This window comes from Centroberyx affinis, unplaced genomic scaffold (genome assembly GCF_046629955.1).
Source record: "Centroberyx affinis isolate AG114_WGS23_722 - 3 ecotype Tasmania unplaced genomic scaffold, CSIRO-AGI_Caff_v1 ptg003481l_1, whole genome shotgun sequence".
Taxonomy (NCBI): Eukaryota; Metazoa; Chordata; class Actinopteri; order Beryciformes; family Berycidae; genus Centroberyx; species Centroberyx affinis.
The window spans coordinates 62501-82402 of NW_027281440.1; the positions used below are offsets into that span (position 1 = coordinate 62501).

Genomic DNA, 19902 nt, shown 5'->3' on the forward strand with positions numbered 1-19902 from the left:
TGATTATTAGGTAAACAAAACCTAAATATAAAAATCCATTCAAACGGATTGAACTGAAAATAGTCAGACATGACAGCTGCATAATCTGTGCAATGAAAGCATTGAAACTGATGAGAGTCTTATAACAAAGTTAATGGGTCTGGTTGATGAATTGAAAAACTGGCATCAAATCAAACCTTGATGAATCACAATGAACAGATAATTTGATATAAGAAAAATGCACTTAAAATCCCTGATTACCATAGGTGCCTCTTGAAAATAACTTTTCTATTGCAGTATGACTTTTTTATTAAGATTGGGAGGTGAATTTTAATCAACATTCAAACACTGAATAAACTTTCAGAGTGAGATAAAAAGTATTAAGAGATTTAAAACTACAGCTCTATCATTAGCTAATCCATAAACTACAACTTCTGTTAACATGTCAGTAGTGAAAATCAATTGACCCCATTTTCCCATTTGATTCATATCGGCTTGAATTGAAAGCAGATCCTGCTCTCTGTCTTCTTTCATTATGGGCCCAGAAATTTCATTGTACAGCAATTCCCCAATGCACAGCTGGCTGATGAGAAAATGGAGTTGTTTGTCAGTGCCGGCCGTAGTAACAGTGTGCTGTTTATCTTGGTAGCAGACACTGTTATGCTTTCTTCATTCACAGATGTCTCTTTTAACTCTTAACTCAGCTTCCAAGATTCCACTGAGTCACACCACTGACAGACAGAGACAGGAAGAACATACAGTTTCAACCCGCAGTGTGTGTGTGTGTGTGTGTGTGTGTGTGCGTGCGTGCGTGGATGCAAACGTGTGTGTGTGTGGTGCAAAGACGAGCCGTCCAGTGATTTTATCTTGTTTCCAGACCTATCAGTCTTATTTTGTGATATTTTTAGTCAAGTTATCTCACTGCACTGACAGATAATCTTGCTGGTTTCAATAAATTTCACTTGACACATGCCAAAATGCCTTTCAAGAAATCAAACAATGAAGAAAATATTGAACTTTCTCCAAGACAGTTTCACTTTTACCAAAGTCCTGAAACAAGTTACATTAACCTGAAAAAAAAGTCAAATTTGTTGAAAGCGGTCAAATTATTATTATTATTATTTCACTAAAAACATCCTAAAAATAAGCTTGATAAGTCTGGATACAAGATAAAATAACGTAACAAGTTTGTCAGTTTTTGCAGTGTTGTGCCTGTCCTGCTCTAGTCTGCAGAGTAGTGTGTGTTTGTGTGCGTGTATGTGCATATCTGCATGTATGCGTATGCCTGTGAGTGTGTGTGTGTGTGTGTGTGTGTAAATCTGGAACTGGTTCCCTACAGGAAAATGCTGCCCAAAATATGCATATTCCATTCAGACACAAACAGGCGTATGAAAGTAATGATAAACAGGTGTGGGCTTGGAGATGGCTTGGTTTGTGATACTAAAGACTATAATGTGTCTCTTTGTCTTTTTTTTCTCACCCCCGCTGGCTTTCTTCTTCTCCTCCGACTCTTTATTCTTCTTCTCCTTCTTATTATCCACCTCTTTCTTCTTTTTACCTCTTTCTATGCCTCTATACTTCTCTCCCTATACCTCTCTGTCTCTGTCTCTGTCTCTGTCTGTCCTGCAGTTGGCGGTCCTGAGGGCAGTACCCAGGGGCATGTACGACGGCCCGGTGTCTGAATTCTCCCCCATGTCCCGGGGCGGTACCCCCTCAGCTTCTGCACGCACCTCTCCGACCAAACAGCCCGTCAGAAACCTGCACCAGTCTGGATTTAGCCTAGCAGGTAACCCTGCACCACGTGGTGAGCTCAGCAGCTTTAATACAGTCTCTCCTCCCGTCTTCCTGTTCTTCTTTTCATCTGTCTGTTTTCGGGTAGGAACATGCATGTGCATCAGTCTATCGAACCCCCCCCCCCCCCCACTGCTCTATCTTAGAAAGCACCAGGATGAACATGTAACTCAGCAGACTACTTCAAGCTGCACTAGGCAAGATTTTTGTTAAACCCCATCTGTCTTTTTGCCCAAAATCATGAAGTGGGGCTGCAAAAGAGGAGAGCATCCCATCCCTCCCTGAATGATATGCCATAGTTTCTCCTTATTTGTCCAAATTAAATTCTCGTGTCATGTATGGACACTGGTGGGAGATTTTCTCTGCCCACAGGAAGCGATGAATCAAAACTTAAGCCTGAAATATAAAACTGTCTCCTAAACAGCAGTGAGCGAGCGCTCTGTCCGGAAAAAGCTGGACTCACCAACGTTAGATCCTTTTCCTCTCTTGCCCCTTTGGTATAAAGCATCAAAGGTTGGTGAACATGAGCGTGCTGTTTGAAGTTTACTGATACCACATTACATGATTTGTGGGTAATGAAGTAAAAAAAAAAATCAAACAATTACCTCTCGCTGCCATTTGGGGCCACTAACATGCAAAGTTGCCTAGTGCAGCTTTAATGCTGTGCATGTCATGTGATTTTAGCATGTTATTAGTCTTCATGCATGATGCATTCACAATGCTTACGTTGGCATTAAGCCTCTGTTTAAACAACTCAAGCCTTGAGCCTGTGGAGAAATCTGATACTCTCTGATTATCCTATTTTATGCTCTGACTTCATTATGTGCACAGTATGGCATGCATTTCCCCACGGTATGTGCAATATCATCATGGTACTTTCCTTTCCTTTATATAAGCTTTTTCATAACTTGTTTATAGATGTCATAAACTTGATCTATTTGGATCATTTGAGTTTTAATGGGCCACAACATCGACAAGTTGAAGCTAAATGTACATATGTTCACAGTGAGCTAAAGTTGGCTGTTTTCCTGTGTTTGTTTTAACATGTTTTGACGTGGAGCCAGATAAAGACCTAAAATTAATAGCTTACAGACTGCACTTTTGACCCAAACTCCTCTATGATGTGAACTACATTTTAACTCTAGATGAGTCAGCATTATAAGGCACTAACACTCACGAGCTTCGAACCTATGGTTTTGACTGTTTCTGTGCTATGCAGGCTGACTTGATGATCACTTATATTTTTCTGTGCGTACTTAACCTGATTTTCTTTGTGAAGATTGTATTTCATATTTCATTTCCCCAGCATAAACCACCATGAGAACACAGATATATATTCAAATATGAATATATTTTATTGGGTGTATTTACAGTACTACATCTTAGTATAGATTAAAAATGTTTTATGAGCGAGAGGAAGAGAGGTGATGGGGATGGATATTGGATGGCAATATATACGCATATATATTCACCCAAATGCTGTCTGATCTTTAACACACAACATGTACGACTTAATAAACTAACCTTCCCACCTCAGTCAGAACAGTAGAGTCACTCTCCATCTTTCATTGTAGGCTGACAACTGACAACATCTCTTCAAGATGTACCTCACATCGCTTTCACCCCGAATCAAATCCCCTCTCACATATCTTCCACCTCTACTCGCTCTAATCTGGTCTCATCAAAACAAATCAGTTCTTACTTTCTATTTATTTTCTCAGCTCTTTTCTCATTCATGACCATTTTAGGGTCTCTACATTGCCAAATAGTATTGACGGCACTAAATATAAAAGTATTGAGGACAATATTATCAGGGCATTATGGCTCAGACCTTTGCACTGCTAACTATGGTTTGCTTGTAATGTTGATGATCTACAGTAGTAACTGAACTTTACTCTACTGTTGCACTCATTGTAAGTCACACAGGACAAGAGTGTTGGCAAAAGGCCTAAAATGTACAACGTAAAGATTTCAGTCCAGACATCTGGTATATTCAGTCATGGTTTATTTAACAAAGCCTATCTAATGTGAGAGATCATAACAGTATGAATTCACATTAGACATCTGTTCCATTATGCAGAACTGCTGAGTGACAGCCTGATTGTGCCCTTGTGTAAGGTTAGCGTTGGATTAGATTAGATCTACAAAACTAGTGTGAGAAATTGTTTTGCTCAGACAGCCAAACAATGAAACTCTGTGCTCAGTACAAACACAAGTGACTTAAAAAAGTCAGTGTTTCCACTGTTTTCTAATCAAACAGAGCAGCCATAGTTACATTAGTCATCCTGTCCCCACTGAATGACAGTCTAAATGTGTCCATGTGTAACCTTTTATCAATTAGAGCGACTGCTTTCATCTAGACAGAGCGTAGCTGTATTCACTACAGCAGTATGTGCAATCTGTGAGTGAATACATCCTTTAAAATGCTTACTACACTGCAGCAAATCATCTTAACAATTAATTTAGTCTATTATTGAGTCCTAAAATCTGTCAATGGGGTTAGATAATTTCACTTATATCTAATGCAAATCAACTTGTTTCAAGAACTGTGTAGAATCAAGAGTCATTTTCTTGATAGTAGTGCAGTAATCTGCCTTATTCTGACTTGTTTCAAGATATTGATACTCATTTCTAGAAAATCTGTGAAACTGCATTGGAAACAAGTGGAGTTATCTCACCTCCTTGGCAGAATTTTCTCTTGTTTTAAGAAAAATAAGATTTGAAGGCTGACTTGTTAGGATGGACAATTTTTGCAGTGTACCTTGTAAGTAACAGGCTCAAGATAGCAAATAACTTATATGATATTTAACAGCCAGTTTAACTTCCATGCCAGCAACGACTTTGTAAAGTATGTGTGACATTTTACAAATGGTAGATATCTCATTTGGGAACGAAACCCTTCAAAATGGTGTTTGCCTTGGGTCACGTTGAGCAACCTGTCTTTACAAGCATAGCTGATGTGTGATACATCATTGATGAAAAAAGATGGTGACTTCCACTGGAAAGAATTTCCACATTAGAGTACATGAATTTAGAGGGGGGTTAGGCTGCTCCTGGTTTCCCAGGCTTTGTGATGGTGATGTGTTTATGTGTGTGTATTCATGCATGTGAGCTTGTGTATATGCTCATATGCGTGTGTGTGTGTGTGTGTGTGTGTGCCTCCTCAGAATGAGTCAGTCTCCTATTTATTTAAGTTTTCCCAGAGTCGTCACCTGCAGAGTTGATTTCCTTGTCTGGAAGGAAACATGAAGTATCCTTGGCTTAGATGTGGTGTATCCTAGTCTTACTTCATTATACTTCACATCTATCTAGACTCATAGTGTGTTGTAGCAGACTCCCTGACTCATACTCATCATCCATACCTAACAATAGCTTCTTTTGTCAGACAGATGGTATCAATGTTTCAGCAGCGTTCATACAGTACATGGTTTGTGGAATCTCTCAATGTTCACCATATCTACACACTCTTACTATATACCATAGACAATAATAGTGTGCTTGCGGAAGTCTTGTAGGAACTGTAGTCCTTGGAAAGGAAAGAAGGATCACAAAAGCTGCTCTATGTAAAGCAAGTCTGAATCGATTGATCAATAATACCAGCACTAGATTCTCAAGTCAAAGCATCCAGCGCAGAAGGATAGAGGAAGTCAATCTCTTCCTCTGTCTGTTTTAATCCAAGGGATAATCCCACTGGTCTCCTATAGGATTTATTCCATAGGTCACTCACATGGGGTCAAGGTCTAATTTTCCTTATCTTTCCATGGAGACTCTAAATCTTGTTTGTGTCTTCGTCAACCCCGCTTAACATAAGCTACTTTCCAGCACTGCAAACCCACACTAGTCCCCTATTTCTATGGTGGCATGACTTTCTGCATCCATTGTGGATGTATGGACCAGCAAAGCAAAACTCATTTGAAATTTTGAAGTGTAATGGGCAGCATTTCCTAGGTTTACATACAACCAAATAATTAATTATCTCTTATTTCAAATCAAAACACCTTATTTAAATATTTATTTAAAGCTGGACTAACTCTTTCAAAGCCTGTTTAACAGACAAATATTAACTCATCTAAACCCTGTGTCACATTTTGAAAAGATTAGGGTTTAATGTATATGCTCCTCCAATGCATGGTCATACACTCAATTCAGTTCATTTGCAAGGAAAATGTGCGCGTTCTGCACTGTGCGCTAAATACGTCACCACAGAAGTGTGCAGGAAGGCGAGGGATATAAAAACAGTGTATAAAACAATCCTATCTGTATCTGTCCTTCACGTTTTTTCCATTTCTTTTCACACATATCCTCTGCATGTTGTGTGTTGTTTGCAGATAAGCTAATGGATAAGGTTAGCTTTGTTGTGACAGGAGGGCAAACTACCTGCCCAACCTGGTAGCCCTGTCTGAGTGCTATGGCTATGGCTAAATCATAGCTCAATCTGCACTTGCCTGTGATCATGTGTACCAGCCTAAACAGTCTGGCTGCATGTATTCAGCACTTCTCTGCCCAGGTTGACACAGAACCACAGCCTGCTACAGCTCAGCTCATTTTATTGACTTATGAATTAAAGTGTTGTGTGTGTTTGTTTCTCCCCAGGCCAGCACAAGCATTACAAGCCAGTTTGGCATAATGCAGCATTGTAAAAGTGTCTCTTTGTCTCTTTTTTTCCCTCACTCTTTCCCCTGACTTTCTTCTTTTTTGTCTTCATCTTCTTTCTTCCCTTGTTTTTTTCTCCTCCTGGCTCTTCTCTCTCTCTCTCTCTCTCTCTCTCTCTGTACCTCCCTCTCTCCTCTCTCTCTCTCTCTCCCCCTCCTTCTCTCTCCAGGTCCCCCCACCCCAGATGACATCCCCATCAGGCCTGCTGGCCGGCGTATCGTAGTGCCCCCTGGTGGTCGTTCCAACATCACATCCCTCAGTTAAACAACAGGAGGAAGAGGGGATGCATCCAGAAAATGACATCAGCCAGTGTGGAGGAGGGAGGGAGGGAGGGAGGGAGATGCAGAAGAACATGATTAGTTAAAAGTCAAAAGAGCAAAACACTGAATCCTCATGCCTTACCTGTCACAATGCTACCTTGCTCAGATGAGAACAGTATTCCTTTTCCTGGGGAATTTAGTGAGTCTTGGACCAAAGCACTGAGTATTGCCATGGTTTGGAATCGCTTATAAGGGTAAAGTCACACCAAAATATGGTACACATGATCAGTCTTTGCCTCAGTTATTCTCAGTAAAGCCTACACTTGAAATACAATGAAAACGTGTTCACCTTATTAGCCGGATCAAGCTCTAACACTGCTTTGGTATTGGGTAAATAAAAGTATGAAATTGCCCACCGTCACATTCATCCAAGAAAGACAAAAAAAAACTGTGTTCTCTAAAGGAAAATGAATACCGCTTTTCTCAGAACAATGCTATAGTTCTTTTATCCTGTTTGGCTTTCAATGTCACCCCACTTTTGAGTAGCCTGCTCTCTCCATAGTCAGCAAAACATAATACTAGTTCCTTCATTTAGCAATGTAATATCATGCAGTACCATTGATTAGCTCTAGGTGGCATTGTGTATATGGTAGATGTAACGTAGCTTTGTGAATGATGTTGTTGCAGCCTGTTTGGGTTTATTGGACCAAGGTAACCAAGGTGTTTATCAAATCTCAGAGCAGGAGCGCTGATTTGCAGTAGGACATGGACCTGCATGGGCCGCATTAACATGGGTGACGTGATCCATGATCCTTTCGCCCCCCCCCCCGCTCTGAGATCCTTGACGAATACCATCCCCAGGACTTATTGATAGTGCAATTACTTGTGTTTAAAAAAAGGAAAATAAAGAGGAACACCTGCTGAAAATATTTTGTCAACACGTAACAGCAGAAATGTTAGAATTGGTTTTCCTGTTCTTTTTTTTTCCAAAAAGTTTATTTCAGTTTTTTGTTTCCTGCACTCCATCATGGCTGTATGAAAAAAATCGTAAGAAACCGTCCTTTGCATTTGCTTCCAGCTTATTGCCTGTTCCTGTCGTACATTTTAGCAAATCATCTTGAGAGGGAGCAAGGAGTGAAAAAAAGATGAACCCTTTCACAAGACATACGACCAAGCTCAGCTGTCACTTGCAGCTAACTCGTAACGGTGAGCTTTGCAAATGAGGATAATGATGACAAAAAAAAGAGAAATGCAATGAAATGATAAAGTAACACAAACCTGCTTTGAGATAACAGTACTTCACCTCTGGCTTTAGTTTTTAGTTCCTGACAATATGGGCTCTCGTTTTTGAGGACAAGAGAAAGACGATCATTGCCTTGCCATCTCAACATGCCCCTTGAACGCAATCTTGATCAATGCTGATTCAACATCAGCCCTCAAAAAGTTGTGAGTCCCATACAGTATATTGCCGTACAATTTACCTGAAGTCCTCCGGATTTGAACACTACAATATTGTGTGTGTGTGGGGGGGTCTTTCTTTCTTATGTCTCTGGCCTGTAAGCTATTTTCAGACAAGGCAGAGGATTATGGTGCATTTCAGACTGAGGAAGAAGGGGGGGCTTTTATTTTGTCGCTGTCCCAGTTGACCAGTTGTGAGGGAGGGAGGGAAGAGTTGAGGTAGAAGGAGATGGCATTTTTATTGGGCAGTGGTGCGGTGGAATCTGAGGCAGTCGCAAGTGGTGGTTTATTGTATTTATGTTAGTTTGACGACCTTTGTTATTGTTTTTATGTTGTTTTTTTACTGTTGTATCAAAACCCAGAGAAGGCAGGTCAAAAATAAGGTGTGTTGTGGAGGTATGATTTGTTTCCTGAATAAACACGAGTTGCAACTGATTGACTGTGGTCATTTATTTCAACCATACAAGTATATGCAGCAAAGGTCAACACAATAAAAATAATCCATAGTAGTTTTTATTAGTGAAATGGAATTCTATTTTATTTGTCTTTTTTTTGGTTTAAATAACAACTAGGAGAGTATTCTTGCAGATAAAACATTACAATTACAAGGTTTCATTGTAAGATTAACCTGTAATAGTAAATAGAAATTTACGACAATGCATCCTCAAAGACAAAATGAGAAAATGTGCCGTTTCATCAGTTCACTTTGCCCTTTTTCATTTACATGTTAAGTTTAAAAATATCAAGCTTCACTGGGCTGAATTCATTATGACATTTTGTTTTTTTGCACTGTGGATAGAAGTTAATAGGATGTGAAAGGATGTCCTGGTAGCTCAGTGGGTTCACATGCATGTCATGTATTCATGAACCATTCATTTGAAACCATGAACTTTGCATGTCATCTTGTCATCCCATAATTCCTACAAAACCCCACTACAGTACATACTACCTAATATACCTGAAATCTCAAACGTCTCAAGCGTCAAACATAATCCCTTACATATCTATTAAGCAAAGTGATAAAAGTTCACTTTGTAACAACTCTATAAGACTATATCAACACCTTTTCTGGGTCATTATACACACAGTGTCCACTTTATTAGGCACACCTCCCTGTTTAGGCAAACAGCTCATTCCTCCAGACAATGAGTCATGAGGCTGTGACTCAGTATATAAACCATGCAGACGGGTTGAGAGGTTCAGTTGCTGTTTGACTAAATGTCAGAATAGGCAAGATGCATGATCAAAGCGACTTTGAACGGGATGTGATTGTTGGTACTAGATACACCAGCATCTCAGAGACGGACAGCATCCTGGGACTTGCACTCACAAAACATGTTAATTGCAGGGTCAGAATTTTGATTAAACAACATGGATCCATAGATCGAATCTGCCTGGTGTCAACAGCATAGGCTGCACCTAATGGTGTATTGGCATGGGGAAAGTTCTCTTGACACACATTAGGCGTCTTAGTACCAATGGACCATCATTTGAACATCACAGTGCACTTTACCACTGTTGCTAACCAGGTGCATCCTTTCATGGCCACAGTCTACCCTTTAACAAATGGATACTTCCAGCAGGATAATGCGCCATCCTCTCACAATAGTTCCAGGAACATGACAATGACCTCAGTTTACTCCAATGGCCTGCGCAGGCCGAAGATCTCAACACAATAGAGCACCTTTAGGAGGAGGTGGAACAGGATGTTTGAAGCATGGAGGTGCTGCCGAAAAATCTGTAGGAACTGTGCGATGCTACTGAGTCGGCGCGGACCAAGATCCTTTCCAGAACCTTGTGGAATCCATGCCTCAAAGGACTCATTTGTTCTGGAGACAAATGAGGGTCCTACCTTATACTAGTTAGGTAGGATCGTACCTAATAAAGTGGCCAATGAGTGCAGTCCTGGTGTGTGTGTAGCGGGGGAGATTTTCCCATTCTCACCCACACTGTGAGGTCCAGCTGTAAAAATGCTGTAAGGTCCCTACTGCATTGTTTAATGGTCAGTAAATGTCTCATGACATCACTCTTGGAGTACAGTAATCATGACAGGCTGCGAAGATTAGGATCGTAAAACATAGACTTGGTCTGGACACGGAGGTGAGCCAGCAACCTTAAAATAAACCAGCGGTGTGTGTTTGTGTGTGTGTGTGTGTGTGTGTGTGTGTGTGTGAATGAGTTAGACACTGAGAAAGATTCAAGTGTTATTGACAGTCATGTGAACATAAAACTGCAGAAGGTAACATAGGTGTCATTGTTCGGTCCTATTATATTCCTATCAACGAAGACTTTAAACCTGCAATAAGCGATTTCAGACCTTAAAACCAATCCTGAAACTAACGTGTGCTACGTGGAGATTCGTGAGACGTAATGATATAAACAAATAGCCACACACACGGACCAGCTGTGTTGTTGTTTTCACCTCTTTCCTAAAGCTTGTTGTCAACTTCGGCCCGAGTCGTAGCTCCTCCCGACCCATTCAGTAGCTTTTCCTTTTTGTTAGTGTAGCTTTAACATGTTCATGAACAGATTTTATTGATAGAAGAGAACATAGCGGAGGGATACCATTTAGGAGAGATAGTTCCTGTTTGGGAGACTTGATTTATTTTTAAATACTAATTTTAGTGTAAACCAAGAATAGAAATGCAAAATGACAACTGACCAAGGACTGTTTTATTGTCTTTAAAGCGGGATATGTTGTTGAATCTGTTCACCAACGTGTTAAAGTTTGCAGGCTATTTTCGTGGCCTAATTCAAATGCTACAAAACTCGTCCCAGCTGCATCCAATCTTGGTGAGTAGTTTATAGTATGGTTTTCATGGCGGTCAAGTGCCAAATAACCCCCATGTTAAAACTAAGTGGAATATTGCTTTAAGAGAAAAAGTTGCTGAAAGTGATGTGGCTTGTTGTTCTTATGTGTGGTGATTCTGCAGTCAGATTGTGACTCGGCTGAATGAGGAAGCATTCATCATCTGTAAATCCTCCTCTGATCAGCCGTTAATGTGGGAAAGTGCTGCCTCAGCTCAGCTCAGATGGGACTGTGTCTCTTAGATGACCTGAGGAAATGGTTGGTTCCAATCTGAAAACTGCTGTGGCGTATTTATGTCTGTGTGTGTGTGTGTGTGAGAGAATGGGAAAAACACATGGTGCGTGTCAGATGCTGAGGATGCATTAGCAGGTAATGTCCTGAGACAGACATTAGAAAAGAGAGAGAGAGAGAGAGAGAGAGAGAGAGAGAGAGAGAGAGAGAGAGAGAGAGAGAGAGAGAGAGAGAGAGAAATAGAAATGGAAAGAGAGAGCGCTAAAGACAGAGAGGTAAAAGTGGTGGAGAAACAGGAGACAGGGGAAACCTCCAGTTAAAAACTGGGAGAACCATGAAATAAATAAAAAAGTACAAAATGCATTAATCAAAAAATAAAAAGTGTTTTTTTTTTTTTTTTAAATATTGATGGTGTCGTACTCATCCTTCTTTTGCTGCTTATATACAGTACCTTGACCCAGTCTGGACTTAAGACTCATTTCACAGATTTTACTGCAGGACCTTATGGATACTGTATCACATAGCCTATGAGTCTGTCCTTCTGTCCTTTAAATATTATTCCTACCAAATTTATGGGTTATGAGTAAGGTTATGGGTGCTATAGGTTGTATAGCCCGAGTTAGCTTGCTTTCTGTTCTTTCTCTCCCGTGGTTATGTTTTTGACTAAGATAAGGTTTAAGATTAAGATCAATTAAGATCAACTCAATGCAAATCCTTGGGAGCAAAGTCATATTGCAGCAGCAAAGATTATATAGATAGTAATACAAAATATTAGAATTAGAAGATTATTGAATATACAATGCCCTCATCATTCTAATACAAAGTCCCTAATGGCCAAACATTGACAGATGCACAAATTAACCAGTGTTTGCAGTTGACAGACTTATAGTCCTGTGCAAAAGCATATACACAGAATGGTATATGGTATGCCAACCCGGTCTCACAGCAGTTTGTGAAATAGTCACGTAATCATAGAGATACTAGAGGGGACATGATGTCATTAAGCGTGGGATAATCGTCCGCCATCTTACTGGGTCCAGTTTACCTGTAACTACAACAGCTCTCTATGGGAAGCAACCACTGTTGGTTGCTTCCTCAAATTTGGCCTCAAATTTAGGCCCTAGCCCAGCCCGGGCCCTAGACATTCAGGCCCGAGCCCGGCCCGGGCCCTAAGGCTTATGAGAATTCTCAGCCCGAGCTCGATTTTTTTTTTTTTTTTTTTTTTTTACATAAAAGCCTGTGTTTGATCAATTTCGAATAGCTTATTAAATCAACACCACACAAAACACCATACAAAACACTTCCAAAGTATTACCAGTATTACATGTGTCAGTTCAAACATTTATCAGAAAAAGGTTGAGCTTTTTAACAGCATCGGAGTAGCAACTCTGGAGATACGCATGACCTCTATTTTTGACGGACTACTACGCGTCCATCTGTTCCATATTTTAGCCATATAAATGTATATAAATAATATTTTGCTTATTGTAGTTATTTATCACCTTGTCAGTTAGGAAAATAGAGGATACATGAATCAATGTCGCTTAAATATATGTTGGAGATGAAGTTATCCACGGAGAGCCACTGAGAAGCTTCTATTTGGCAACAGTACATCTACACTCATAAAAAGGGACATAAGTACTCTTCTATGGTATATTAATGTTCCTCACAGTACAACGTGAGTTGTTTATGGAACAATAAGCAAAACTGGATAACTGTGACTTACCCATAGGTAAAATAATAGATACACGCAACAGAACGGGCAGAGAACAGAACGGAACCGTAAAGGAGCTGCTCCGTTATGCAAACAGAACGCATGCTGTGTACGATCAAAAGCTTCACCAGAGAACATGGCTCGAGTCCATTTTCTCAAGAACAGAACAGTAGCGTTAGTCCATGAGGCCAGTGCTTGCTTGGAAGCGACAGGAGGGCGTGTGCGCGCGCTAGGCAGACTGTGTCTTCTTCTTCGATTGGTATGCCTATTGATTTCAACTCCCAAGCTAAAAAAAAAAAAGAAACGGGCCTGGGCCTGACCCGAGCCCGAGTTAATCATGTGAAAATCCGCCCCATCCCCATCGGGCGCGGGCCAGAATGCAGGGCTCTGTCCTGATTTGGACCAAACTGCTGCACTAAAAGGACCAAAGAGACCAGAGAAGCTGGCATCAACTTCCACACGTCAGTAGAGCAGAAGGAAGCCAGGACCAGCCAGAAACAAACATCTATGTTTGTTTCTGGGACAAAAGAAACAAACATCTAACTATGTTTGTTTCTGGCTGCTAGCGTGAGCTAGCGTTAGCTAGCGTTAGCAACATGGCAAACGTTGCTAACGCTAGCAGCCAGAAACAAACAAATGATCCATTTTCCGTTTGATAATCTAAACAAAGAACACGTTTTCTTGCAGTGGCCTTTCTAAAATGAGCAGTGGTGAAAGTTACTATATTGTGTTATTATCAAGGAGTTGATAAGCAGACAGATAATAATAATACATGACATTAATATAGCGCTTTTCTCGGTGCTCAAAGACGCTTTACAAACACAGGATAAAACAAATTTAATAGAGATATATATAAAAGATAGAAATAGATGAGAAAAGGACGTATACATAGGGAGGAACAGGGGAGGGGGGAGGAGAAGAAGATTAGAGGTCAAAAGCAAGAGTGAATAGGTGGGTTTTGAGGGCTTTTTTGAAAGATGACAGTGTTGGCCTTTCGGATGTGGCTGGGGAGGGCGTTCCAGAGGGAGGGGGCGGCTGCAGCGAAGGCCCTGTCGCCCCAGGTCCGGTACTTTGTCCTGATGGTTTGGAGCAGGTTAGCGTCTGCGGACCTGAGGTGACGGGTAGGGGTGTGGTGGTGGAGGAGGTCAGCGAGGTAGGGGGGGGCCAGGTTGTTGATGGCTTTGAAGGTGGTGAGTAATATTTTGAAGTGAATCCTGTATTTGATCGGGAGCCAGTGGAGGTCATGGAGGACAGGGGTGATGTGATCCGTGCAGCGGGTGGTTTGTTCTATTGCACACGCCCGGGCCACACCGCCTACCTGAGCAGCGCGTGTGTGTCGCGGAACCTGTTGCTTTTCATTTCGGCGCCCATGTTAACAGGTTAGAGCAGCCACACAGCCCGTGTGAGCAGCGTGGCTCAGGCTGCGGCTCGGCTGCAGCTCATCTAGAGATTCGGCGTGTCGCCTATTTTTTCTGTGTGACGCGCGCGGTTCTCAGCAAAAATAGACAGTGAAAATGATCTGTTGATAATCATATTGACATCATACCAGCACTTTCAATACAGTTTCAATGTCTACATCGTCTATATCTGTAGAATATGTCATAGACATGAAAAAATATATATATATATATATTTTTAACACAAGGCTTCTATTGTTAAATATTTGTAGGACCGTGTTGTGGAAAATTCATTGACTTGCACGGGTAAATTAGTGGAGTACCGGCTTTTAATTGTGGAAATACGGTAGTCATAGCAGAAACCCCACGTAGGCTATAATTATATTATGTTAAGTTAAAAGAACATCAGGTGAAGGGCAGTATTTTTCCAGTGTGCTCTCTCTCTCTCTCTGAACGAGGGTAAACAAAAAAAAAAGACATTTATAATGACATGAAATGAGACTATTCCTGGACCACAACATTTTCCATACTTTTCCAGACATTTTTTTTTTTCAAATTCCCAAATTATTCAAGACCTGGAAATGATCAAATTCATTTTTAATACTTTTCCAGACTTTCCAGACCTGCGTGAACCCTGAGATGCAGTGTAATTACTACTTCGGTTGTACTAGATATTTGATATATTCAGTAGATATTACTTTAATATATTTTTTTCATAGCAACGGTCGCTGAGGATCATGGGTGTTAAAGATGTTAAAAAAAAAAAAAATGTTAAAGATGTCATAGGTTATGTTACGGCTTTAGCTGGCGTCTTCACCATAGTAATGATCGCTGAAGATCATGGGTGCTCCAGAGTCCCGACTGATAGAAAAAAAAAAATGTGCTGCAGGCACAAAAGATACTTCCAACTGAAATACATTAGTTTGAAAGTCGTGCTGAGTGTCACGAAAAAAACGGAAAAATCATGTCCATGAACACGAATAGATAGATTCAATAACATGACTATTTCACAAACTGCCGTGAGACCGGCTTGGGTTTGCATCATCCCTCCAAGATTCATCAAAAAACTTTGTGTTACAGATTTGCACTTTTAATCTCAAAACATTCGGGGTTTAAGCCCTGAAAGAAAGCCCCGAAAGAAAGCCCCGAAAGAAAGCCCCTGGCGCTACCACTGCTGGTCCAATTTTGATTAATCTTGGATGATGCATCTTTGCACTCTGTTCTGTCGTTTTAAACAATCACTCATTTGCCTAACAGAAAAGGCTGTATATTTTTTATCAAAAAATCTGTGATCCATGCATACTATTAGGCCAAGGCAGTGCTCTCCTGGAGATCACTTCTATGATGTTTTAGCAGCACTGCTGAGATTGTCTACACACTGGTTGTTGCATGTAGGGAAAGCTTACAAGTGCACCTGAGTTCAAACATCATCAAGTTGTATAAGTAATTTCAGAAGGTTCTTCATGATACATTGGTCCAGCAAAAATAAACGTGTATTATTATGCATTTATGTAGAGTGATATGTACTGTCTAATGGCCATAATATATTTTCACTATCTCTATGCACTGTGTGTGAGGTTAGTTTCAGCTTTACTCTATATACTACTGGTGTACTTGTGTTCTTAACCTTTATCTTTGCTTTCTGTTTTAATTATAAATGCTCATTGGAACCAAGTGCTCAGTTGGTTTGCACCACCACCACCAGTTCACAATTATCCATAACATCTTGCACTTATTGAACAAAAAGTGCTCTAATATGGTGAGTCCATGATGGATAATTTAGCTACAATTTAGTTACAAGATTCCCTAATTATAGCATACCATCCTGAGGTGAAAAATCTATTATTTCACCCCTGGGCTGTGTATTGCTTACAGACATTGGCTAATATCGACTACAGGTAAATAGGCATCGTTTTCTTAGTACAATAAATATAACTTTGCATATTCTGATATACAGTACAATCAATATTTAACCAGACAGTGGTCACTGCAAGCATTTACTCACACAAAACCATGTATGTGAGTTAAAAATACACCATGAGCTGATGAGAGTGTTTTGATATATGATGTATGTTATGAATGTTCCCTCCAGTATATATATAACTGCTTTGAACAAAAAACAGTATCACATACAGTAAGTTTACAGTAGCCTATTATTATTCATTATGAAAAACAGGAGGTTCCTCCATTTCATTAACGACTCTACATTTATATAATGTAATAACTACAATAAATGCAGGTTTGTCTTTGTTTTGGATGTTTATTTAAGAACAGAAAATACATCCTGAGGTGTTGTAAAGAGATGTTTTCTAGTGCTGTTCTCCTTAATCAGTCTGATTGTTGACCTGGACTGTTCAGTCAGTTCTCTTCCCTTTTTTTGAGGGCTCAAGTGACTCATCCTCCAGCTCTTCCAAGCGCCTCTTTCTTGAAGGTGTTTTGACAGAGTCCTGAAGGCAGGGGGTTGAGGCTGACCCGAGCCTTGAATGCATGGTCTTTCTTCTCTTTGAAAGCAGGCCTACCTCTCCTGGCTCTTCCTCGCAATTCTCCTGTTTCCTCTTTTTTGAGGGCAGAAGTGACTCATCTTGCAGCTCTTCCAAGCACCTCTTTCTTGAAGGTGTTTTGACAGAGTCCTGAAGGCAGGGGGTTGAGGCTGACCCGACCCTTGAATGCATGGTCTTTCTTCTCTTTGAAGGCAGGCCTACCTCTCCTGGCTCTTCCTCGCAAGTCTCCCATTTCCTCTTTTTTGAAGGCTTCTGTTCCTTCAGGACACAGCTGGAGCTGGAGAGAGAGAGTTTTGGAAGTTTCCTCCAGTGAACAGTGATATGGGGGAGGTTGATGTCACTGGTGGGATGATGGAGTCCTGGGGATGTGGCTGCAAATCCACGGCCTCAACATCATCGTTCTTCACCGTCTGTCCCCCCAAGACAGAGCTGAAGCTGGACTTTGACTGAGTCCCAGAGTTTTGTAAGTTTCCTCCAGTGAACAGTGATATGGGGGAGGTTGATGTCACTGGTGGGATGATGGAGTCCTGGGGATGTGGCTGCAAATCCACGGCCTCAACATCATCGTTCATCATCGTTCTTCACCGTCTGTCCCCCCAAGACAGAGCTCTAGTTGTGTTTGAAGATCGAGATCCTGCTGCCTTGCTACAAACCCAGACTAGAAGCTGTGCTCAAAAGTGAGTTACTCAAAGTTTACATGTTGGTTGTAAAACACGTTTTAAAATCAGTCTGCCTGCCTGCCTGCCTGCCTGCCTGCCTGTCTGTCTGTCTGTCTGTCTGTCTGTCTACCTATTATGATATTGTAATGTTAGTTTTCTCTCTCCCCCTCTAGTTTACATGTTGGTTGTAAAACACAAAAACTCTGTCTGTCAGTCTGTCTGTCTGTCTGTCTGTCTATTATGATATTGTAATGTTAGTTTTCTCTCTTTAAGATTGAGATCCTGCTGCCCTGCTGCGTTGCTACAAACCCAGACCAGAAGCTACCTTACAAAGTGAGCCATCATCTGCTTCGTCTTCAGTTCCCTTGAGTTTTTTTTTTTTAAAATTAGCTACAACTCTGTCTGTCTTTCTGTCTGTCTGTCTATCTATCTATCTGTCTATCTATCTATGTGTCTATCTATCTATCTATCTACAAAAAAGCCTAATTTGAGAAAAATTATGCTACTGACACAGAGCTATTGACATTGTAAGGCGCATCAACTGGTGAATATCAAACTTCAAACTAACTTCACCCCGGTGATCAACCGAGCCTTAACTGATCCGGTCTGGTCTCAAAATAAATGGCAGACTGCACTCACAAGCTTTCAATTCAAATCTTCAGGTTAGATAGTGAAAGCTAAACTTACAGTTAACAATAATGTTCTTACCCTTTCCTTTGATCAGTTCATGGTTTAAATAGGATGTTCAAATCATGCTTTGGCATTCATTTAGAATGATGATCAAACTTGTGTCTGAGCTGTCCAGTTCTACTGTGTATTATACGATTTTTAATGAACACCCTCCAGCAAAATGGAATCAAGTATTCTCCCAGCTCATGGCATAAAGATTAGATCATTCATTATAGTCTTTAATATTCTGTATAATCCATGTTACATCAGGCATACTGGATACTGTGAACTGTATTTTTTATAGTTGAGCCTGTGCTGTGTTGTGCAGTTGCCCATGTAGTATACTGTGCAAGCTATATGTATGTAGGTCACACAGTATATGTCAAGTCAATTCAAGTTTATTTATATAGCCCTTAATCACCAAGCATGTCTCAAAGGACTTTACAGAGAGCAACCCTGCCTAGATCTGACTGATCAACAGTGGATTTGTTTGTAGAGATGAAGATTGGCTTAAGTGTTGATTTTAGCAACCTACAGTATTAGAAGGGTAACATTAGATTCAAGATGGATTGTTATTTTTCCTTTTTTTGTGCTCTCACTCCACTGTGAAGAATAAGTAGTGTTATACCTATTTATTTCCAGTTGAGGGCAGCAGTACTGCTGAGAGGGATCTTGTCTGCCTCAACTATATGATGAAGAAGAGGAAGAGGAGGAGGCCCAGGAGGAAGAAGGAGGGTGAGAAGATGAGGAAGAATGCTACCTTTAGGTGTTCCTTGTAAGCTCCTACTTTTGGGTTAAGGGGGTGGGAATGTGACTTTAAAAGAGTGACAATAGAAAAACATATCAGTACTGATTGTTTTCATAGAATGACAAACAGTGAATGAAATAATGAAATACAAAACTTTAACCATCAATTGTTGACAATTTTCTATATTCATATTCAACTAAACATCACATCTTGGCAACTCAGGATTCATAGATCAGTGTGTGGGGTTGAGGGAACCCCCGTGTTTTAAAAAAAAAAAAAAATATGTTTAGCATTTTTGCCTTTATTTGATAGTTCAAAGTTGAGAGAGACAGGACTGGGAGAGAGAGAGGGGGATGACATACGACAAAGATCCTGGGCTGCACTTGAACCCAGGACGTTGTGTTTACATGCCTTAGACCGCTGCCCAACCATGATGCCCAATTTTACTGAAATTTGATTAACTGGAAATTAGCTGAATGAGAGAGAATGAATGAATGTAGACTGAATCAACAACAACAAAAAACTTCCCATATAAGGGTCCCTAGGACAAGTTTGAGAACCCCCAAAGAAATTTCCCACATTTCCTGTACTATTTACCACTTTGTTGGGTTGTTCATGGACGCTCTTGTCGTAATGACAATATTTCCGACAGTACCTGAAGGAGCAGAGGAGGAAGAGGAACACTGGCAACGCTGTTCCCATCGTTACAGCTCAAAGCTAATGTTATCAATTTGTATCCTAGCCTACTGCATTGTTGAGCTTCGTCAACATGTTAAATGCTTATTTTGACTGTTGACCATTACATGTGGACTCTGCCACTTCCCCAAAAGCTTGTTAACTAATCTATAATGGAATTTTTTAACGAGCCGAGCTAGCCGACCTCTGCTTGTCGTAGCCACGATCAGTTGCAGTGTTGGGGAAAGTTACTTTTGAAACTAACTAGTTACTTTACTTCATTACTTGCCCTGAATAGTAACTAGTTACGTTACTAAGTTAGCCTTTATTAGAAGTAACATGGAGTTATTGATGTTAA

At 40.5% G+C, this 19902-nt stretch overlaps 1 protein-coding gene across 5 annotated transcripts in view; it reads left to right on the top strand.

Annotated features, from left to right (window-relative positions):
* The window catches only part of dpysl3 (dihydropyrimidinase like 3), a 57778-nt gene extending 49211 nt beyond the window's left edge, over nucleotides 1-8567 (top strand). For 3 of the 5 annotated variants that reach the window (XM_071539653.1, XM_071539652.1, XM_071539655.1), the window contains 2 exons: nucleotides 1609-1765; nucleotides 6593-8567. In XM_071539653.1, coding sequence (XP_071395754.1) covers nucleotides 1609-1765; nucleotides 6593-6687 — 252 coding nt within the window. In that variant the 3' untranslated portion in view covers nucleotides 6688-8567. Of the gene's footprint in view, nucleotides 1-1608; nucleotides 1784-6592 lie in introns of all 5 variants that reach the window. The other 2 variants (XM_071539651.1, XM_071539654.1) reach the window with 1 other exon arrangement.
* Nucleotides 8568-19902: the final 11335 nt, after the last annotated feature.